Raw genomic sequence first — 23,922 nt, 5'->3', positions numbered from 1 at the left:
ATTACTCTGGCCACAAAATTTAGAGCAACCAGCATTATGAAGTATAAGTAGTTAAAATTTGGTTGTCATGGTGATACAAAGTCTCCCCAGCCAACTATGTCCAATATTCATCCTTCAAACAAACCAGAGCCTCCTCTCATAATTCTAGAGGTAAAGCTGTGTAGACATTTGCCTCGATCAACTTACTCCAAGAGTTCCAAAGGTTTCGTTGTGATTGGATAGTGTCCTCTTGCACACTTGTCTCTTTATCCAGCACATGAGGTACCAGAAAGATTTGGGGCTGGGAACAATGTTGAAAGGGGCTGGGAGAGTGGCTCCTTCCTCAAAGTAACTCATCCACAATTTTGTCCTGGCAAACTTCCATTCGATGTCAGCATGATCCTGAAACCAAATTAAAGTATATATGAAAAGCATGTAGTACTGTGTGTTTTGTATCATCTGTTCCACCTATATTGCTTTATGTATGCTGTGCCATGAAAATGTCCTCACAGCAATGTGCTGGTAGGAGTTGTTCATCATGGCTATGAGCATGTTGAGGAGCACCACCAGCGAAATAATGTTGTAGGTGCCAAACATGGTGGCACCAACAAATTCAGTGAACTGGTGGTCTGCATCCACATTGGTCACATAGAGGCTGATCAGTCCAAAGATAGACCAGAAAAGAGACTGTAGGGTCTCAAATAATCTGCAGAAGAAAGATACATGTTGTAAATTAAGCTAATTAAAGGAACTATGCATTGTAAATACAGTGCACTGTTACATTTGCATGATAATTTTGTCAGTATAAAGGCAAGCAAGGCAATTCTCACCCTTTTTAAATCAGGAGATCCTGCTAAAATATCAGTTTCTCTTAGCAACAGAGCTTTCACACGTTTTGCAATCAGTTGCAGAAATACACACACAGCTCTCTCTTTCTTTCACACTCAGTTTCATGTCACATTTACACATTTCATCGCACATTTACACATGCAAACAAGACAAACTCACGTGGAGAAAGCGTTATTCTGCTCAACACAGCGGATGCCCTTGCATTTTCCCCTCTCATCTGAAGCCTTTGTCTCATAGTAAAAGTACAACTGGTTCAGCCCATTAGCAAAAGCAAGTAAAACCTGGAGGAAGTGGAGATAGACAGCATATGAAAAACTCAAACTGCACCACCTCGGAATATCTACTATATGCTTCCTCCGTTTGTGTGCAAACATTTTTTTAGTTTACCAGACAGTAAATGAAGAGGAACTTCAGGATATCCAGCAGCATTCGCCCAAGAGAGATTTGCAGTGGCCCAAGATGGGAGTTGGCTGTGAAGAGTGAGATGAGGCGCAGGGAACTGAATATGTTTGCTATGGCAAATACTGCCTCAGCTACTAGAGTGGGGTGCCACATTTCCCAATGGTTCCTGGGTTTACTGCCGCTGTACTGTATAGGGACAAGAATGTATGGCAGATTTAGTTAGAAAACAGGGAGGTCATATAGCAATTTACTGTGCCTTCTACTGTCCATTTGAGACAGGATGGTTACCTTAGTGTAGGCTACAATCTTGAGGGAAATAGTGGCCAGGTATAGGGAGTTCATGACAAAGTCCATCAGGTTCCACCAGTCATGGATGTAGTCTTGGAAACCACCATCCCACATTTGCTTGATCTCTGCCCAGATGAATCCTTGCATGCACATAAAGTTGGAAAGTGAATGCTTCGGATTTGTGGGCTGGTGTGTTTTACAAAGTGAAAGGGGTTTAAAAGTGAAAGTCATTATTTCTGACACAAATAATGTCTGTGTTCTGCAAAGAAACATTAGGGGAGAAGGAGTTGGAGCACTTATAGCTTAGATAGAAAGTTGTTTGTTTTTAATGTTGTATTGGGGCTATGGAACAGAAATAAAAGGGTACTATTTGCATTGCATTGCATATAGTCTGTTAATTTAAGTTGCAGAACAAATCACTCATTTTAAAGAATTGAACAATCTAGTTCCCCCCTGCTCAATGATGGGTTGGCTGGCTTTGAACCAACACAGAGTGTTGTCTGAGGTCTCAATTCATGGCCATATTGCTCAATCAGGAGACATTTTCTATCAACCATCTATAACTATCACCTATTTCACTCACCCAGAACCCATGGCAGTATCATCCACTCCACAGTGGTTGGTGCAGGGCCCTGCCTGTCCTGTTCTGTGGTGACAATGTGCTGGGAGGCAAGGAGCAGCAGGAACAGAAAGGTCAGGTAGGACGCTGTGTGGCAGATAAACTTGATGAAGGGCTTGCGGATGAAGTGCCCGTAGCGACTCATGGGAGCGATGAGGTAGCAGAGAGCAAAGACAGGGTAGAGTAGGCCGATAAAGACACAGGTGATAAATTTCCCTGCCCAGTGGCGCCGCCTCCACCCAGGAAACTCATCATACCACCTGGACGCCAGCAGCTGCTGACAGTTTGGCTGAGCTACAAACTTAAAATGACATGAGAAGAAAGAGAGTTATACATTCCATATATTACATTTAGAGAGATTTAAAATAGCTTCAAGGAGCTTTTCATGCATTAATCCAAGGTATGGCTGCAGCTTGTGAGCCTGCTAGGAGAGATTATTCTCAGATCTCAGCCTATGGCTGTTTTCTAGTTTACCAGACCATGATGCCCGAATGACTATTCCAGAATTAGCACCTGCTGAGAGCTCCAACTCAGGGCATACAAACAAAAGCATGGGTTGTGTTGGTGGTGTCAAAATTGAAGGGTCATTCTTATATGTCGGAAGGAATCAGATATTTTATGCAGAAAAACAGTGGCTTTACGAAGAAAGGGCAGGCAGGTGTCAAAAAATGGAGGATCCTGTTTTTGGATGACTGCATTGCATTTCTCATTGATTTCTTTTTTCGATAATAAGACAACATTCCTTCTAGACATGTCAAAATATATCTGAGATTTATTTGACATCCCAGAATTTGACGATTCTATCCCACAGCAACTGGATTGACTGGCAATGTTTGAAACGTCAATCAGCATGCACAAATATCATAAACCTCTTATGTGACTCCAGGTCACTGAGCATCGGTTTAAATGTAGCTGTGTTTTGTGACTTCCTTAGCCAAATTAACTGAATCTAGATCAGCAGCATTTGTTGAAAATAGGTATGTGGAAACAGATTTACACAGGTGCATACAATATTGTGATGCACAGCCCCTATAGTCAAAGTGTTATCCAGCACCAGTGGGTACCAAATCACCAACTTCGTAGTTTTGTTTCCATGGGAACCGCAGATCTCTATCTACGTTGTGGTATGAAGCAGAACCAGGCTCATATGTCCATACTTCAGCTACAGTATTTCCATAAAATAAGAGGGCATGAGAGTGAATTGAGGAAGGAATAAGCGGTCGATGGGAGTAGAAATATATACTCTCTAATAATTATCTTCAAGGACAACATTTCAAATGGACAGATAGTAAATAGAGGAGTAGGAGGCCCTGCTGATTTGTTCCCCGTACAACTACTTTGAGCATGAGCTCTATAACTAAGCAAAATCATGCTACCCTCATTAGCTTGCATCCAATGTCTGAAGCTTACTCGTGAGAGCAGACTATGTAGTAATGACGCAGTTTAGCTCAGGAAATGATTCCATAAAAATGAGAATCATTGTTGCAAATCCTTTATGATCGTGTCTTTGTGTATCGTGTCTTTACAAAGAAGACTTGATCAGTTTTTACCAAACTTTTTTTTACTCATCTTGGATAATTTGAGGGCACGAGAAAGTGGTGAAGTAAAAAACACAGAAGTTAATTTATAGCTTGCATCCTTTAATTAGGGCTTTCGGAGTTTGCATGTTCTCCCAAGGCATGTGTGGGCTCCGTGTACTCTGGCTTCTGTTCGAAAACATGCATGAAAAGATTAATTGGCAAGTCTAAATTGACCTTAGGTGTGAGTGTGAGCGTGCATGGTTATTCGGCCCTGTGATGGACTGGCGACCCGTTCAGGGTGTACCCTGCGTCTCGCCCAATGACAGCTGGGATAGGCTCCAGCCCCCCAACGCAATGCTGAATTGGATTTAGCGGGTATAATATGTTATATATTATAATATATTATATATATATATATGAATTGAATTGAATTGAATAAAAAAAAGGATGGATGGATCTTTCAGTTAGTTCTAATTAATGACAGCAAACAAGATGTTTTTGGATTGCTTGGTGTCTTTATTAAACACTGACAGTGGAGTTAATGAGGGCTGGCATTACCCAATTAACATAATAATTGAGAAATGTATTCATACAACTTTGCAACAGAAACAATTAAGTAATAACTCTCAAATCTGATCAAAAGAGCAGATTTCAATCATCACAGCGAACCTACCTTCCTGAATGTACCTTTGAGTCCTCCTACAGACCTACTTTCCATTTCCTTTCTAAAATTCTCTGTTCCCTCTCCCTGTGAGAGAAAATCCAAACATCAATGTGACGCCACCCTCTTTTTGCGTGTCAAAATCACGAATAAAACTTGCCGCAGTAAAGTGCTAAATTTGCCTCGGGTGGCTGTTTCACACAACTCAAGTCCAGTTGGAAAAGTGTCTCTTGACAAAGTACCTCTCAACCATCAACTGTCCATAAGTGCCAGGAGAGAGCGTATCGCTGTGAAAGTACTGAGGATGCTCTGTAGCTTAGTGAGGACATGTTCCCCCTGCAGCTATACCAACATAACAGGTCTCCAAAAACTTTTCTCCCCCACTTCCAAAAGACACACAGTAACAAGCATGAAACCTTCAGATGGAGTTACCGCTGGCTTCGCTGAGGGTTGAAATATGACTTAGTGCTCATGATGCGTGACGTTTCTGGTTATTCCTCAGCAGCACATAAAACCATCATGTGAGTGTAAGTTCTTTAATTCACCATTGTTGATGTCATTGTCCACAGCTGAAAAGTGTCTCAAATATTCAATATTTGTACCGTGCTATTGTAATTTCACATCTGGGCAAGTTTGGTTCAGTTAAGATGAAGTCTGCTCTGTTTGCTGCATAGTGGGGGTTCTTTTGAGCTGGTCTGAGATCTGTCAAACAGCATCTTCAGCAGACACGCTCCCAGTATCAGCAGATAACATTGGTGATTGATTGTTTTAACTTTATATGTTTGAAAATGACACATTTAACTGTGATTGGACAAACTCAAAATTTAATTTGATTAAATAAAATAATACTTGCTTTTCTGACTAAGCATACATTTTCTAACTGTGGTAAAAAAAAAAATATATATATATATATATATATATATATCTATATATTGATATATAGATATATACAGAGTGTCCATAAAGTCTCTTTACAATTGAAAAAACATATTACAAAGGCAATTGATGAGATATCTTAATCAGATTTGTTCTATCTACTCAGTGATTATCAAATTTTTTAATTACATTGAATTTGTGTATTTCAGGTGTCTTGTTGATGAAAGAGCTACTGTTAAATGAACCCCCTAAAAATGGCTACTCCTCAAGAAAAGGCACAATGTGTGTCATGGTTTACTGTAACAAAATCGGATACGCAGACTCAGTGAAACTACAGAACTAACTATGGAAGAGATCCACCGTCATGCCGTCATTCACCAGATATCATTCCATTGGTGTTCTTTCTGTGGGGTTATGTTAAAGATATCGTGTATCGAACAAAGATACGGGACATCATTGATCTAAAGCAAAAGATCACTGATGCTACCATTGATGAAGCTATGCTACAGCAAACAAGAAATCGGGTACCGTCTTGAAGTGCTTTGTGCAACTGATGGTGCCCATATAGAGGTGTATTAAATAAGTTGAAAAAACTTATTATAATATAATTATAATATCTTATAATATCTACTCCTCATTTTGTAACCATTTCCACATATTTGTCTGTTCATTTGCTTTTGTAATATATTTTTTAATTGTAAAGAGACTTCATGGACAGTATACCTGAAATACACATGCAATGTGATTAAAAACTTTACATATAAATATATATATACACCCTGTATATATATATATATATATATATGTATTATAAATTCATGAAACTTGTTTCCCAGATGCCTCAGGTTTAATTAATTCAAAACCTTTGAGACTGAACTTTAAGACAAAGAAAAACCTTCTATTGATGACTCTTCCATGAAGGTCAAAATTGAGTAAGTGTTGCTGCACAATAGAATAGTGAACTACCACTGTGAGTCTGTCTGCTAAATCATCCTTTTGGAATTTTGATTACCCTTTCTAGCCTTGCCTACCAGCAGCATTTATGGAAAATTGGTCTGCCAGACCTCAGTGTGACCTCCAACAATCATGTTAACTGATTTCTCTTAATCATATTTCAAATACAAGGGCTGCCTGGAAATGCTTTGCTGTTTTGCAATGTCTTTCTCCTCCTTAGTGGGAACCAGTCATTTGAACTTTGATAAAGCCCATGCTTGCCTACTTATTATCGGGCTGTTTGAAGATCTATATTTTTAAAGCTTTTAAATCTGCATTATTTGGCCACTTGTTGATGATTAAAAATCTCCTAACAAGCTAAATAAGATCAGACACCGAGTCTAAACTTTTGGATGCTACTCCTTTCCTTTTCTCTACTATAAAAAAAGTGCTAAAACAAAAGCACTAATCTTGGTTAAAATTGTTTTATTTGATTATTTTTTCTTAACATCAGTAGCTGCTCATGTAAAAAAAAATACATTTTGACCAGGGATGCCCAGACATTTGCACATTGTGTAGAATTTCAGAGTTTATGAAAAAAAAAAAGAAATGTTCGAACATCAGTTGTAAAACTTCAACATAGGTCATAAAGGGGGAAAAAAGCATTATTTTAGATGTTTTGAATCAAAATGAACTTGCGTGAATACGTTTTTTAAATGTACTGGGAGCATGTGGCTTTTACAGTGAAATTTCATTTAATTTTACTGGTGACATTAAACATGTTGAAATACTGAATTGCAGTTTTTACGAGATGTCACAAGGGGGCAATGTGAAACTACAGCATGTGAAATGGATCGGTCCTGCCTGACGTCTTTGACAATTTCCAAATATTCAAGAGACAGCTTGTTTTGTGATTCAGTGTACTTGCCCACCTTGAAATTACCATTTTATTGTTTATGTTACAGGTAATGTTCATCTGATTTGGTCTACTACGGCATCAAAGCACGGAGTTCTATGTGAGCACAGCTCTTTCAACAGTAGGCCTGTGGAGTATTCTCTTCAGATCATTACGAACTGCTATTCTAAGCTCTGGGAGCACAGTAGTGGCAAAGCTGCAATGTACACAGAAATGTGAGGATAAATACAGACAGGTAAACAAGCCTGTGCACACACTACACACAGAAAAAGGGCTAAATGGAGAGCTGTCCTTCATTTTGCTAAGGGTCAAACGCAAGCTTCTCATGACTCACTGCAATACTGATAAACAGCCTGCACTATTAAAATCTTTTTCAAAGTTGTCGATGACCGAGAGGAGGAGAGGTCAAACTAAAGAGAGACAACATGATGTGAACATTAAAACAAGCTCTTAGTTCCAAGTAAGTGTCCACCTGACCCTTAATGCGTCACAGGGTTCACACCGACATTTGCCATTGAGATCATCTGTCAAAAAAACAAGCGATAAACATCTGCATGTGTGTGAAGGATGCTGGACCCCTAATTGCCCCAGATATATTTATCAGTGTTTGAGTGTGACAAAAAAAAGCACTGCATGTGTAATAATTTGCAATTAAATTGATGAAAGTGGATTTAGTATGGGGCACTTTGAGTGGTTGATAAGACTTGAAAAGTGCTATTTAAATGCAATCCATATACCATTTGTAAAGAGCGCACCCAGAAAGCATTTCCCAGGGTCAAAAATGGATTTGCAATTTGTATTTGCAACACTCATCCACACTTTAAACTTAAATGTGTTCTTCCTTTGCCTATGTTCCGCCTATACCAAGTTTCATGAAATTTAGTCATTTCAATGTCTTGAAATGACATCTCAAAAATGGTCTGTGAAAGAAAGTTTCCTCAACAGAATGAAGCAGAGATGTAGGTATGCTGCAGTAGAATACTCAAACGAAAACAATAAAAAAAAAGAAGGAGTTGATGGATATAATGCGTTCAATGTAACTGCAAAACTTCTTGCGCAAACACACAGAGACAGCAGAACAACTTCATCTTCAAATGATTGTTAACAAGTCAAGGTAGCTGGAACATTAGTCATTTGAAAGGTCAGCTGGGTGGATCGTTACCCACAGCATGACACAGTCATCTCCATCAAAGTCCTGGTGCCATTGAAGGATGTTATAGATAGCATGCAATAGAAGGGCATACTGGGACATCTCCTTGATAATTAAAACACAGCTGGGGAGAGGAGATGCTAGTAGGCACAACTGTGGCAAAGGCAGCAGGAGCACATGTGCATTTGAACAATCCTCAATTGTCCTTCAGTGACTCAAAATGCTAATTTGCCAAAGTGTGCGCAGATGATGTGCTACAACTGAGAAAAAACAGCCGTGTCATAAATTGAGATCGCTGAAAATGGGCTCCGCTCTGACAGACAGGCACACCAGCAAAAGACTGTTTAAACAAAATTTCAGTTGTTCCTGGGAGGGATGTGTTAGCTTGTTGTCATTTTTACTTCACCTTTAAATTCAGCAGAACATCTCTACACATCTACATCTCTAAAAAAAAAAAGTCAATTTAACCCTTTTCTTTGCCTGCAGCTATCCCATCACTTTGCACCTACTTTAAGAACTGTGCTTCCTACATCGCCAATGAACCAGAAAACTATAGCTCACGCATTAGTAGCAAGAAGACGCGGCAATATTTCCTTCACCAAAAGGACTGAGTAACTACTTTGTAAATATGTCGTAAAAGAACTGGGACATTACCAGCCTAAGTTTACTCTCTAATTGACTGGTAAATACTACATCATTTAGATGCACCCCTCTAGAGCATTTAACACGCTGAAGGTTATCACCGAATTTATAAATTCACTAACGTAATTACAGGAATTAACTTATTTCCATACTAATCGTTCTACCCAGAGGGAAAGCTTTTTTTTTTATCTTGTTATGGAAATAAAACCATGAAATCCCTGGAGTGTAACAGTTTTGGAATAATTAAGTTGAAACTGTTTTCCACAAAAAAAATTTATATGGATTTGAAATGCCATTCAGGTTCTACAGAGTTATTCGATATTTAATTAATTCAGTGGGAAAATCTAAAATGTATGTGGTCTGAGAGGAAACTAGACTTCTGCACCTCTTCTCAAATCTCTTTTAAGATTTTAGGAAATATTAGATCATGAGGGGAGATGTTGACCAGTCACAGGTCAAAGAGGGCATTGCTATTGGCTGTATTACAGATGGAGATGGGGAAACATGGATATTGGATCTGCAAGGTTGCAATGTAGAAGTGCTATAAAACCCGCATTTTATCAAATTGTCGTTAAAAACGAGTCAGACTGGGGAAAAAAAGATGATGGCACAATTGTCCTTTCCCCCACTTGATCTGTTACCACTGTAAAAGTTTTTCTAATGATTTTATAATCCAAGCTGCTATATTGTAGTTTTACTCAATCCACATTATATTCTATTTGTACATTTGTGTCCTAATTAGAATTTCATGAACAATAAAATAGGATATGCTTTAGGATTGGGACTTCATAGTAACTGGCATGTCATCACCACAGGGTTGTTGAAAGATAAACAAATAGAAAAATCATGTCATTCAATTCTCTTCTTCTTTGTAAAGTAGGCTTGTGTGTAGTATTTATGTGTAGTTAATGTCTCACCTGCAGTAGCGAGCAGTTTCCTGATGACAGAGCTAAACGCTAAAGCTATGAGCTACTCAGAGCTCATTATTCGGGAAAAACAACTCAAATCTAAAAAAAGTTTGTAGTGGTTCAAGCGAACACTCCATTGTGGATTTTTACACTGCATCACTGATCAGTTAACAAGGTCAATGTTGCAAGACTGTGCTACGAACTATTTTGGACTGCTGACCATTTTACTGCACTTATGCTCTACTGTTGAGAAAGTGTAGTGACAAAGTAAACAACTGCCTGGTGCAGAAGTGACTTAGTATAGAAAACACCAATATAGCATTAACTCCAATTGTATGAAATGCTTGAAAATAAATTTGCTATTCTTGTGGCCCCTGCTTTGAGCATTAACTCAAGAAACCAACTATAGATCGGATGTATAGGGCCCACCTGGGAACCTTTTTGCCTGGTTTCAGCTGCCATATGGGAAGTCTACTAAAGCGGGACACAGGTGGGGCCTAAAAGGCGCCCACTTTTGGACCACCACAGGCAGCCCACTACTGTGGCTCTTGCTTACGTTATGAAATGTGGGGCACATGTGGGGCACATGTGGGGCCAACACATGTGGGGCCCCAGTGGGACATCCTGTAGCCTAATGGGTATGATATGGGCCCACAGTGGGCCTCATCCAGGGCCCATTCTGCTTAATTTGGTCTACCTACTTTAAGCTCACACTTTGGATTTTCCCACTGATGCCTCATCTTGGCAGCACACTGTGGGCCCACATGTCTCCCGCACTCTGCGATGGTAGAGGGGCCAACAGTAGGTACCCCGTATAGGCTCAATGTTCTTCACACTGTGGCCCCACTAGGGGCCCTAAAGGAGCATTTTTACGAGGCAATGTTCCAAATTGAGAGTGCTCTGAGCGCAGGTCTGAGGTGCAGGCACACTGTATCCAGATTTACAGGTCTGCAGGTAAAACACTGACTACTCATTAGTCATTCACACAGCCCCACTTCAACATAAACAAAATATCCCTTTAAAAAAAAAAAGTCAGTTGCTATATGTTTTAGTTTGCTGTTCTTTTTATCGATAGAGGCTATCTTCATTTCCCAAGTAACAACTGATAGTTTTGTAGTGGTACAGTAGGTAGGTAGATTTACCATGATAGCAGGTAATCATAAGCTATGTTAAATGTTGGTTGTGATGTTTTCACATTCTGTCATTTATTTAATTGACACAAAAGTAGATGCACTGCATTTGTTTGTTATTTAGCATCACAAATCTTTATGATGCAAGTGTGTTTCAGCTGAAACACTACATATAAAGATTAGAGCAACAGATTACTTATCTTCTTTAATGTCTAAACAATCTTGGTGCAGTAAACATCTAAATCTAAAGCTACAATTTCAGTATGGAATTGAATCCTTATCTTGTAGCTTCTAGTTTGGATTCAAGATTCTCCATGCATATTTGTCACCTCTGGAACTTGCCAAAACAAAACCTGATAAAATCCAGCTGAGACTTAAACTGATGCTAATCTAACATCATTATGGCTGGCAGTGGCAGTAATTCTACCTCTGAGAAGAATTAGGCTTGATGTCGCAGAAACTTCAGGCTTGGCAGTGTTCCTGAAAGACCATGTGTGAAAGTTGCCTGGGGCTTGCAGCATTGAATCATCACGAAGCACACCAAGGAAAAGGATATGGGATCTTATTGTGCAATTTAAAAGCCTGTATCTGTGATATTGCAGACTCACACAGCTCTGAAGGTGAAAGAGGGGGCAGGTGCTCTGAGATGTGAGTGTGATAGCCGACAGGCTAACAGTCAACAGGATAACATCCCCTCCTTCCCTTCTATTTCATCAATGATCACAACAAAATACAAACAAGCAACTATTTCTGTTTCCTTCTTGTTTTGTCCTCCAAAGCAATAAGGATATATTTGCACTTCGAGTATCAAAGAAACCTATGGCACCCACTCATACACTTTTACACGTGTTCAACATAACCAGAAGTCTCTTTTATTACTAGTACTGTCTTATTATTGTTAACATAATGCATTACTCTTACCTCTTTTTGGTTGTACTTGATAGCCAGTTTGAGTCTTGCAAGATCACTGTTGCCCTCCTCTTCCAATAAATTGAAATCGTCTCTGTAGTTGAGGATCATCTCTAACTCTCTGGAGCTCCTCGTTTGATCCAGGAGATCCTTAGCAAACTGTTTGCACTGGTGAGACAGTTCCTCATACTCAGATTTAAACTCATTCTCTACCTAAAAGAGACGGATAAAGTGCACACAGAATAAAGATACCGTATCACAAAGAAAAAAAAACAAAAAAACCCCCCCAAAACTTGGGCATGGTTATTTTGAATCATGATGCTGTTTCAATGTTATTTAGAGAAGTTTAATGGAACACCCTCATTAACTATTCTTTTAAATCTTTTTCATCGTGTCACCCTTGTGTTGACAGCTTGCCTGGGTGACAAAGTTTTTTTAGAAGTAAACTCTGCCCGAGTTTACTTCTAAAAAAACTTTGTCATGACTTTGCTCTCAAACAGCTAATAATGTACTGTTAATTTGAACATGTCCCACCTTTCTTTTTCTTATGTATGAAACACATGTTGGTCACCGCAGTTGGAAATTCTCAGCTATGGTTTTGACTCCTTTTTTTTTTTTTGCTCATTACATGCCTTCTAAGACATAAAAAGCAACATGAATTTGTTCAAAAAAAGGTTAAAAAAGTTAAGTCTTCAAACCTATTCAGAAAGCATCTTTAATCGTTTTACTGACATCTATTTAGCCTTACTAAATCATTGGAAACTAATGAAAATGATTGAAATAAACATTTTTTCGCAGTGCTCTGATTTCATATAAATTTGAATTAAATGAATCAAGTGCAATTTGTATGAATTGCCACCAAATTAATTCACGTCTGTCTCATTATAGTATTATGAAAGGAAACATACTGTAGCTAATTAATTAACACACTGTTGATATTTAAGCTCTTTAGAATCCAGTTTTACCAACCAGTGCCCAAGCTCAACTGTTGGCCGCTTCTCTTGTCCTCACCTTGCTGAGCTCCTGCAGCTCCCAGCTCAGCCTGAATGCAGTGAGGAAAGGGTCCTCACTGGAGAGCGCAATTAGTGAGGGGCTCGACAGTGCTTTGTAGATGTTGAGGCGAGAGCGTGAGTGCCGCAAGCTGTCCACATCTGAACTAGACACACACTCCACACAGTTGCAGCGCACCTGCAACATCAAACAAAGCGTGGACATTTTAATGAGGCTTCCCTGTGTTTAGTCAAGGATTATGTCCCAGACCAGAAAGGCAAGCACTGCATCAGCTAAACACTGTCATGTCTGGGTATGATATTTGGATATTGACCTTATAATTCATGTGGATATTTACATAATAAATTACATAATATATCTCTCTCTATATATATATAACATGAATAATACAAATACAAATAACATTATAGAAGTAATAGCATGAATTAGAGATGTATCTAATTTACCCACCTCATGTGGCTGTGGCACGGACACACCTTTCTGCACCAGAAGTTTCATAATTTCATAGTTGTTGGTGTGTGCAGCAAGGATGATGGGAGTGATGTCAGGGGTGAAGTCAGAGTACTGCTTGTCCAATAAGATAGGAGGAACCTTTTAACAGAGGAGAGAAAACAAACCTTCAGTCGCACAAATATATAGACTGAAGCTTTCAAAGCAACACACTTGGCCTTGGCCTATGATTTATTGGCAATTTAGTCTTTTTCTTCTATCAACAGGTCGCTCAGTGCATGTTAGAAGTAATTGGTATGGCTTAACACAGAGCCTGAGGGATATTTTGCTAACCTCAGAGTGCATTTCAGAGGTCCATACAATGACTTGATACGGAATAAACAGGATTAAGAAAACAGTTTGTAGCTTTTTGGAGTTGTTAGGAAAAAGCTCAAATACCAGCAAGAAATTATTTCTTTGGTTGAAGAGATTAATAAAATGCCATCTGTATCAAGGTTTTTGTAAATGCCGCAGACTGCAGCTCAGAAAATATCAGTATTCCACACGCCAGTGGGAAAACGCTCAGAAAATAACTCATCCAACCTATACTTCTTATCACCCGCAGCAGCTAAATCCTGCGATTTCCACATCATTCAGAGGGAATACACATCTGTGGGCAGATGAGTGAGCTGGATCCTTTTATTGCCTAAATGAAGGCCTGTTATTTGATTCACTGGTGAGGGAGAAACGTAAGACAGACAATTGTTGATAAATATGAGATTGGTAAGGACATTGACTTGAGGCAGACTCATGACAGATGGATATAAGATTTTTTAGTCCTGGTGTGTTTAAAGATTAATGTTAACAAGAAGTTGCTTGAAAGATCTCAGTTTCTCTGTGCTGTAACAACACTTCCAGGGAAGCTGAGGAAAAAGGATTTCAAAGCAAAGCAGATGTGCACACAGCAGTAATTTACAACCAGTGTCGACTTATAAATTGTGCTTGTTTTTTTTTAAAGAGAATTGGCCATTCAAAGACGCATATATTGAATCAAGCTTGACTTTTAACAACTGGATGCAACAATGTGTTATTGAAAGGCAGAATGCAGTGATTAGAAAATCTTTTTAACCATATATCTCAGAGATACTCATTGCGCGGCTCGCGAGCCACATGCGGCTCCTCAAGCTCTAATTGGTGGCTCGCACTTGCATAATAGCTTATAACTATATGGTAACAATAACAATACATTTTTTCAAATAAAATACAGCGAATACTGCCCAGTATTAAGTATTTTTTATTAATTTTGTGTTTTTGTAGTATTAAGTATTTTTATTAAGTATTAATTAAGGCTTAATGGTGTTTCCTAAAGGGGGCACACTGTTAAACCTGGCAATGCAGCCCGCTTAAACCACCGTCACACTTGACCGCAGTTCACGCTAGCTCCTTTAGCTAGCGCAAGATGCAGGCACCATGGATAGGTTTTTAATTAAAAAAGGGCAAAAACCAGCACAAAAACCATGCTCATCTTGAATGTCTCACTATGATTACAACAACAAACTACAAATACAACATGAAGAAAGTCAAGGACATGCACGCCAGCTTCTGCTCATCAGTATTAAGGTAAATGTGGTCTTAATTGAAAATGTATTGGTTGTGTTGTTTCTGTTTTTGTGGGATGTTTCATATGTAGAAATGCATATTTGCAAAAGGGGACTTTAGTATGTTGTCGTAAAAGTGGCTCTTCCCTTGATTTTGCTCTGCCAATGTGGCTCTTGTGAAAAAAATATTGAGTATCACTGCTATATCTGATCAAGAATATAAACAAACATATCACATGTTGACACTTATGAACCTTTTGACTTTTCGAAAAATATGAGCAATGTGTTGGGAAACAAATGGGGGGACATACTGTATTATTTTTTCTTTAAAAATATTCTGTAAGTGTTTGAGACTGTCATTCTCCTAAAAAATAACCCAAAGGGTCCATGCCATACTGTATCTAGACTGCAGCAGGCCACTCTAATACCCTGACGCTTATACTACAAAGACATGCTGCTCTAATATAAGCAGCACATGGTTTGGTTGTCATGCTGAAGCAAGCAAGGCATTCCTGAAACAAATACATCCCCTTAATGGTGGTGTATTGAATCTCACTCAAAAACCAGCAACTACTATTCAGCATTAATGGGGTCTTCATAAATGTGCAGGTTACCCACGAAGAGCACTAATGCATCTACACAGTGTCACAAGTGCTAGCTTTTGAACTTTGTGCTGATAGCATTCTTTCTCTCCTCTTTAGCCCGGAGGATGCAGTGTTCATGGCTTCAAATAGAAATGAAACATTTTTATTCATAAGACCGCAGGACTTTTTCCACCTCACCTCAGTCTGCCATAAATTAACGTGGTCTTTGAGAAGGTAGATGCCTTTCTGGATCTTGTGTGTCTTGCCACGCAGAGAGTGGCTTTTGTTTCTATTATTTCATTGAACAACTTTTGTTTTTGTAGTTTATCATACCCCGAGGATAAATGGCCATGACAGATTTCTGTGTGGAAAAACACATACGTCCAAAGAAGTGCCAAATGACAAGCGTAATATATTCCCTTCTTACATGACTGAAAGCTAAATAAATTAATACATAAGAAAACAAAACTCTGGGTTCCTTCCCATAGTTCAAATACATGCATCCGTGTTTAATTTGTGATCCTAAATTATGAGTCTGAGCGTGCAAGTTTGTTTGACTTGTGATGGACTGGGATAGGCTCCAGGTTCCCCTGTGACCCTAAATAGGGTAAAGCATGAACATGGAAGAATGAATATATCAAACAGCAGAAAATGAAAAAAAACAACAACTTCATAACAATAAAAATGTATCTAAAATGATGTAACTAAATATTTTGTGGCGAGCATGTAATATGCTTTGGGAATATCTTTGCAAACTCAACATAGAGAATTTATTGAGAGGATAAAATATGAAGGATTTTTCATTTGGAGATTAATTTTCTCAAAAAATGTGTTGTGACCTATTTTGCACCCAAAAGTCTTCTGATCACACGGACCCTTATTGATGTTGTAGTTTACTCTCAGAGAGGTCGCTCCACAAAGTGGCTCAGAGCCATGTCTGAGAGTCGTCATATTTCTCAGAGGAGGGTGATCTAATAAGCTGCAGTATATATTCTGTTCTCCACGTGGGTGGAGGAGTGACTTCAAATAATCTACATCAAACAGCTTTGGCCTGTGCCCAAGCACGAACAAGGAAGAGAGCAAACTGGTAGATGTGAAGTTATGATAATTACAGAGAAAAGAGATGAAATTACAGCCCACTCCTCTGTGTTATGAATACGTGTTGCTCATATTAGAATGAGGGTTCTACCATTAGCATATCGATTATGCTGGCTTAAACGTGCAACATTTGCATCTGCAAAAGCTAAGTTTGCCTGTACTTTTCTTTTCATTGTACTCCATTTTTAGCCTCCCCGTCGGTTTTCACTTCACAAGATCACAAACATAAAGTAGGAAGAAAGTGTTTTTTTGCATCACAGTTTTTCCATCACAGTGCGAAAAATAAGCTCAAGCTGATTATTAAAAAAGCATCATTAAGACATCCTACAAAATAGAAAGACAAATATGCACAATTCCTGCAAAGCATAAAATGAATTGCCACATTAATACATTTCAGAGAAGACTCTGGCAACTGGTAGGATGCATTTTTCCCAGACAGCTTTTTAATCTAATCAATGGGACTCTCTTGGGGTGATTTGGTTGCGCTAGAGTGATCCATTTCCACAGCCTACTCATGTGACACGAAGAAGCGCTAACTTACAAAGACACTAAGTTAAAGAGGTAATGTATCAGCTGATTGATGTCACCGAGGGATTCAGACTTGAGAGTTTTTGGCCCTCCTGATTTGGCCTTCTCTCCATCAACTTCTTAAACAAGTTTGAGCTGTCACTTGTGTGTGTGTGTGTGTGTGTGTGTGTGTGTGTGTGCGCTTCCCTTTCCTCCCTAATATATTCAACCGCTGTTCTTATCACTATTAGACTTTATTCTAAGAAAGCCTAATGCACCGTTTCTAACGTGACACATTAGGAGCAGCAGGAACATGTCCCCATCAGCTGACTGATGAAGCCAAAAACACATTTGTTCCTTTGTGGTTTATGCTGCTTTACTGCTAATAGGAAGTAAAGGAGAAAGGAGGTGAAGCTTGAATGTGTGTGCTTGTGTTCCAGTGTGATACGTGCCTGTGTGGCAGGGACAAGATAAAATATAAGAATGGAAATGAGCTTTGTCTAGTTTTCTGACTATAGCAATTAGGCTCTAAAGAGGCACTCTCATCTTCAACAAAGAAGGGGCTTATTTATGTACAGCTGCATTTTCAAAGTACTCTGAATTTTCACAAAAATTAAAAAACAGCAAGGGTTATTCTATAATTTTGCACAAATCATACATCATCTTTTCTCTCAGTGAACATACTCATTAAGTCTCTGCCTGCACAACTTGTTTCTTACCCAAAAGACAGAAATAGGCTTCTGGAGACAGCTTCCCGAAGTGTTAGCTTTTGTTGATGCCAACAATAGTAGGTACATTTTTTTGGATGGCATAAAAAGCTCAACGCAACTACATGCAGCTCATAAGATATGTAGCGGGTACCAGCATTTCACTGGCTGACACAGCATCAGCTGGCTGCCTCTGTGTAAAAGGTTGCAGTGCATTTTTTTATGTTTACAAGATAAAGCAGACCATTGTTTTAATATTCATATGAACATATAAATGACTGTTCATATACTGTTTCATGATGGACAATACATGTTATAAGAGGTGCACGAGTGCATTTGTACAAAGTAAAACCATTATGAACAAAGAACATTTACTGTATGTTTTTTTTTAAACAAATCTAAATATCAAGAAATTCAAATAGCAATAAAAATAATTAAAGTACTAAATCATGAAAATACAGATTTGGTGATGTAGAAAATGCCATCTATCAGTTTCTCTTGCATGAAAGCCGACCATCCTCTCCTCTGTTAATTGACTTCTGCTCCACAGATAAATAACTTCTAAATTGAAACTCCCCCCAGCCCATCCCCTCAGTCCCCTCCTCACCTGCATGCCTCCACTGGGCTTCTTATGATTGAGCAACAGCTCCACGGCTCCCACCACTTCCTTGCGGATTGCGTGCAGCAGGGCATCACCGATGTAGACGTTGAAGCTTAGCAAAAGCTCAATAATTTCCAGGTTCTCGTTTTCAATGGCAATCAGCAGAGCGGTGCGTCCGAGAGGGTCGATGCAGTTGATGTTGATCTTAAAGTAGATCTCTGCCTCCTGAAAGAATAAAGTTTGGGGTGAAAATCAGGGTTGCTTTGAGGAGCTACTCTAGAAGGATGAGACTGTTGGGTGAGGAAATATACACTGAAATGGATTCAACATACTTTTAAAAAGAACAAAAAAAGTTTCATAATTCTTTCATTTGGATCTGGTAGAGCAAATTTAAGTGCGCAGATATTCATCAACAACCATACAAGGAACCAGAGTGTGTTGAATAAAACAGCCAGGAGTACCAGCCATGTGGCCATCTTGGAGGCTTAAGGACATAAACTGTGGTCATAAATGTATTGTTTTCAAATAAATCTAATATAATTTTAATGTTCCTTACATGAGGCCAGTAGCCTTAGAATTATTCTTCTATTGATTGCATTTTTATTTTTGTTAACGGTAGGTTTTCTTTATTGATATCATATATTGCAACAATTAAATGGGGATTTATTCTGTTCGATTAAACCTGGAGCAGAATAACATAACTTTCACACTAATATTCACTGTCTTCTTCTCAGACTCCTCTTTCTTTCACTACAGATTAGGCCATAAAGGAACTGTGAGACAAGAAAAAAAAAAGAAACACCTGCCCTTTACTATTGGTCCGATACCTGTCCATGCGGTAAACAGGAGTCCCACATTTAATCGGAAATGAAAAACTATTTTCATGGCTGCACATTTTGCCCACAACCTTCTAATCTTCTCGAAATCATTCTAACTGGCTAAGGCTTTAATATCCATCCAATCTTCCTTTATTCAAACTTGCAAGTGGCTGCATTTATTCATCCATTTATTGATCAATATATCCATTCTTCTATGTGAACATGCATGCACACACACCTCCAGAGCTTGTTTGACACTACCATAGTCCCCCTTCTCCACAGCTCCAAGGTAGGCTTTCTCCAGAGGTGACAGCTCCGACTCAGCCCGCACAATTCTTAGCGGGATGCGGTCTCTGTATGAAGAGCTGTCAGTCCGCCGGTAGTACAGCTGTGACATCTCCCTGGGCTTCAGCTTACAACCCCCCTGCGAACACTGCTACAGCTGCTGCCAGGCCGAGTGAGCTCACACTAGAAGGGACAGGAATAAAGGCATTTGAAAAAAGAATAAACTTGTTGGTGGATGCCTTTGCAAGTGAGAAAAGATGAAAAAACAGGAAGAGGACATAATGGCAGAAGAGCTTACGCAGAAGGAGTTCATCACAATATAATATATATATATATATTTATATATATATAAATAGTAAATAAATAACTTTTAAAAGGGCTTACAAACTGGCAAAAGTTTGCAAGCCAGTTTGTAAGCCAGAAATTTTATTTCTGTATAATTATAGTAAAGAGACATAGTCCTTGGTTATTTACTGAGGTAATTTATCCTATATCATCTACCTATGCATGGAAAAAGTTAGGAAATTTAAGTTAATTTAAATGTAAATTAGAGTGGGATGGTTTCAGCCACTGAGAGGCTGTCTGTTTTATGCAAAGAATAAGAATATTTTAAGGTCTGAGTCTGAGTCTGAGTCTTTCGTGGCAAAGACAACGGAGCAGCTCAGAAAACACAATTTTCGATGAAATTGGACAAAATTCACGATAGCCTTACCCTCACTCTTCCGGAAAAAGATCCCTCCAAGAGCAAATTTTGACTTATTGTCTATCATCAAGAGGACACTCAACAATAATATCGTATGCATGGTAGGTCCTGAAGGAGAAAACCACTGAATCTAAAAAGAATTTTACAACTTTTTGGTTAAATGAGAGAAAGAAATTATCTTCATTCCAATTCCACCAAGGAATGTTTGAAGAAGAAGCAAGGTTAGAGTAACAAAAGTTACGAAAAATGTTTAATTTGTAGCTATTGTTGAAGTTACAGCTTTATCAATGCACTTAATTATTTAATTTATATTCTTCTTATAATTGACTAGAAGCATCAAAGTGAAATCTTTGAAATGAAATGCAAAGTCTTTTTTCTACAGTTTGACAAATGTAAGATAGAGATATAAGATAATCCCAGACCAATCAGAGCAGGCTGGGTTTTTCCAGAGGAACGTCTTAAAGACACAGGAGCTAAAAAGAAAAGCTCCTGTTGAGTTGTCAAAATGATTGGAAAAAGTGGTATTCAAGTGAAAATTAAAAGCAAGAATAAGTTTCACGCAGGACTTGAACCACAATCCAACACCTGGCCTACCCCCAGCATAAGTGCTCGTTGATAAGAAAAAGGGAAAAAAATCAATAAGTGTCACGTTCATGGGGTTTTCCCCATGTTTTTAGTTTGGTGTTTTATCATGTGTTAGTCATATCGTAGTTTTTAAGTCCATGTTTAGTTAAGTTTTGCCATGTTTTAGTTTTGCCATTGTTTTTCCCTCAGTCCCCATGTTCTGGTCATTAGTTTCATTCACTTCACCTGTCCATCGTTTCTCAGCTGCACTCATTTATCAGTCACTCCGTTCAGTATTTAGTTTCCAGGTTTCCCATTTCAGTTTGTGATTTCCTTACTCTGATTTCACCCGTCACGGTCACAGGAAAGTTAAGTACCGTTCAAGTTATTCCAAGTCATTCCAAGTCATGTTCTTTATTTTTGTTTGGTCTTAGTCATGTTTTGTTTTCATAGTTTAGTCATCCGGCTCAGCCGCGCTTTGTTTTGACCTTGTTTTCTGAATAATAAACCAAGTTTTGTTTTTGAAGTATCTGCATCCGTATCCTTCCACGCCTCGCACCCACCCTTACCTGACAATAAGTACATGAGGAATATAGACACTGTGCATAACTAAGGTTTCCAGAAAACAAAATAATGGCAATATATTTTCCTGGTGACTTGGGTGCATTGTTCACTGCATAGCTGTAACTATAGGCTAAGTAATCTGTGGCCACATGATAAATAATGTCAAGTTATTTCAGCTATTGAACGACATGTATACATTGATGCTATATTTTAGTAATGTGTAGCCACAAGATACAGATTCTGTTTTTTACTGACAAAACAGTCTGTTTTTAAAAAAAACAAACAAAAAAAACCAACAATTTGAATTCTAATTATACAATCTACTGTGGTGTCAACATTAAGAAGGCACTCCTGATTTGGCTCTTGAAAAAGAATGGGGTTCCCAGCTTTCCTTTGCAGCCAAAACACAACAGTTTGGATCAATCTGTGTTCTATCCTGGCAACTACAGGCAGGTTTCAGGTGTAATGGCAATAAAGAGTAGTGGCCTCTTGAGGGGCTTCATTGATTCATTGTCATTTGGTACATTTATTTGAATACCTGGAGCACTTAATTGGACTACTGTCCTTGTCCAAGTGTATAGGAACAGGATGTATTGACCAAATTATGACTAAATATGCTAAATGGGTGGCATACATGTGCCCTTTTGACTCATTCAATTCAATTATGTTTTATGTATATAGTGCCAAATCACAACAGTATAATCTCAAGGCACTTCTTTAGTATTTATTTTTTCCTTTTGACTTATTACACCAGTAACCAACATATTTGACAAACGAGCTGGCAGCAAATTGGTATGTTTAGCAGTTAATTAAACAGTTTTACAACTTGTAAATGTTGTATTTCATACATGTTTTACACTTTATTACTATATGTTTGTGATCATGAGATGGTGATTCTATCTGTTGCTGCTTATGTCTTCTCCCTCTGTTACTTCTGGGTCCCATTTTCATGTTTACATGGATTTTTTGAAAGTATGGTTTTAGTCTGACTAACATAATAATTAGATTTTTTTTTTCTAACGTCAAATAAACTTACTGAGAAATAGATTTTTAAATCCATCACCTCCTAAGTAAGTGATAATCTGAGTTTGAGACTGTTTCCCTTGCTGTTTATTTTTCGTCTCACTTGATTAGGTTTAGGCATCTAAAGTTTAAGCAGCATAATTTCCTGGCTAGGTCGAGGCATGGCATCCATTAGGTTGGCTTTAAGGAACCAACTTAAAGCCAACCAAGATGTAGGAAAGGATATGGGGTTTGGTTTAAAAGCACCACTTTAGGAGGCCATTCCAGCACAGTGGGAATGCACTCTTTTACTGCTTTCACCTGGAACATTGGCAATTTTTACCAGAGGCTCCATCTGTATTCCTTATTGCTGCTGCAAGGCTCCTGGAAAAATGACAATATGTGGTGCCGTCAGAATAACAGCATGCTGGAGGGACGTAGTATTCACACGCCATGACCACACGTTATTCATCTTGTGGCCATATACTACCTTGTTGCCATGCAATAATACTTTTTCTGCCAATGTCACAAGGGGGCTCCCCAGTTTGTGTTCCTAAGCAACATTATTTCAAATCAAGTCACCCATGTTCCTTTTTTTTTCTTTTTTTTTTTTTCTACAGCACTGCTGCTATTCCCCTAATAACAATCAAACTTAAAAAAAATCATAAAATTAAAGGTCTGCTCCACTGGGTAATTTGCTAACTACTGGAGTTTATTGATGGTTTTCAGACCTTATTTAAGATCTTGGCCATTAGTATGATATTGTAAACGTTTTTTGTGGGATAATTTCACTCTAAACTAAATATATCTTTTGCCAGTTTAATTACATGTTGTCCCGTAAAAGGCAGATGCTAGTTCTTATATGGGAAGTGATTTCTGATTACAAAAATGTTTTTTAACAGATCTGTCACATGTCGCACTACATGTATCTGTGGTAAGCAATATTCTTCCAAAGAAGAACAAAATCAATTGCCTGCCAGTTAAATACAGAAAAGCTTCAGAAAGACTTAATTTAAGTAGGTAGGTAGTTTGGTAGGATCAGACAGATGAAGAAGATGTCAGGTGAAGTAACATATTTATATTTGTCATATTTTTATTTGTGACTCTATATCAATCATTTCAACCCTGGCATTTACATGCTTCGCTCTTTTCTGCTTTGCAGTGTTGTTTAACTCGACAGATGTAGCCACAAAATACAGCCTCTTAAAAATTTGGCTACCTACCAAGATGAAATACTAGCACATGTGTGGATGATCTGCATAAATCTGTGGGCAAATACAAAAGTGCACATAGAAGCACACGATCAACCCTCTAAATAGGCTGATTTCTTCTAATTACAGTTTTTGAAATCAGTACATTATTTAGAAATATGAAGTTCCATCTGTTACTTAAAGACTGCAGCATTTATAGTGTCAGTGAAAAGCCCATATCAAGCAAATATCTATTTTACTCTTAGAGCTGCAATGCTCAGACAGGAGCCACAATAGTCACATTTAGAGAAGCCTGTCCTGAGCTTATGAGGGTAAAGCAATCACAAGAGTGACAGTTTTCACTAATTAACAGCAAGTCTTAGTAGCCTGTAAAATGGTGCCTGCGTTTCTTGACAAATTTATTCACATGTATGTTTGAGAGAAATGCTCCCAGGGAATAATAAAAATGGTTGTAAATA

At 38.4% G+C, this 23,922-nt stretch overlaps 1 protein-coding gene across 2 annotated transcripts in view; it reads right to left on the bottom strand.

Moving 5' to 3' along the window:
* Positions 1 to 23,922, bottom strand: part of LOC142402135 (short transient receptor potential channel 4-like) — a 28,862-nt gene that overhangs the window by 4,257 nt on the left and 683 nt on the right. For both annotated transcript variants that reach the window (XM_075487642.1, XM_075487643.1), the window contains exons 2-12: positions 19,374 to 19,603; positions 18,324 to 18,542; positions 13,244 to 13,384; positions 12,794 to 12,970; positions 11,795 to 11,995; positions 2,102 to 2,438; positions 1,519 to 1,658; positions 1,216 to 1,416; positions 988 to 1,109; positions 490 to 685; positions 187 to 381 (exon numbers count right to left, since the gene is read on the bottom strand). In XM_075487642.1, coding sequence (XP_075343757.1) covers positions 187 to 381; positions 490 to 685; positions 988 to 1,109; positions 1,216 to 1,416; positions 1,519 to 1,658; positions 2,102 to 2,438; positions 11,795 to 11,995; positions 12,794 to 12,970; positions 13,244 to 13,384; positions 18,324 to 18,542; positions 19,374 to 19,532 — 2,088 coding nt within the window. In that variant the 5' untranslated portion in view covers positions 19,533 to 19,603. The remainder of the gene's footprint in view (positions 1 to 186; positions 382 to 489; positions 686 to 987; positions 1,110 to 1,215; positions 1,417 to 1,518; positions 1,659 to 2,101; positions 2,439 to 11,794; positions 11,996 to 12,793; positions 12,971 to 13,243; positions 13,385 to 18,323; positions 18,543 to 19,373; positions 19,604 to 23,922) is intronic.

The sequence above is a fragment of the Odontesthes bonariensis genome, chromosome 16 (genome assembly GCF_027942865.1).
Source record: "Odontesthes bonariensis isolate fOdoBon6 chromosome 16, fOdoBon6.hap1, whole genome shotgun sequence".
NCBI classification, from domain to species: Eukaryota; Metazoa; Chordata; class Actinopteri; order Atheriniformes; family Atherinopsidae; genus Odontesthes; species Odontesthes bonariensis.
This window is presented reverse-complemented; position numbering and strand designations above follow the sequence as displayed.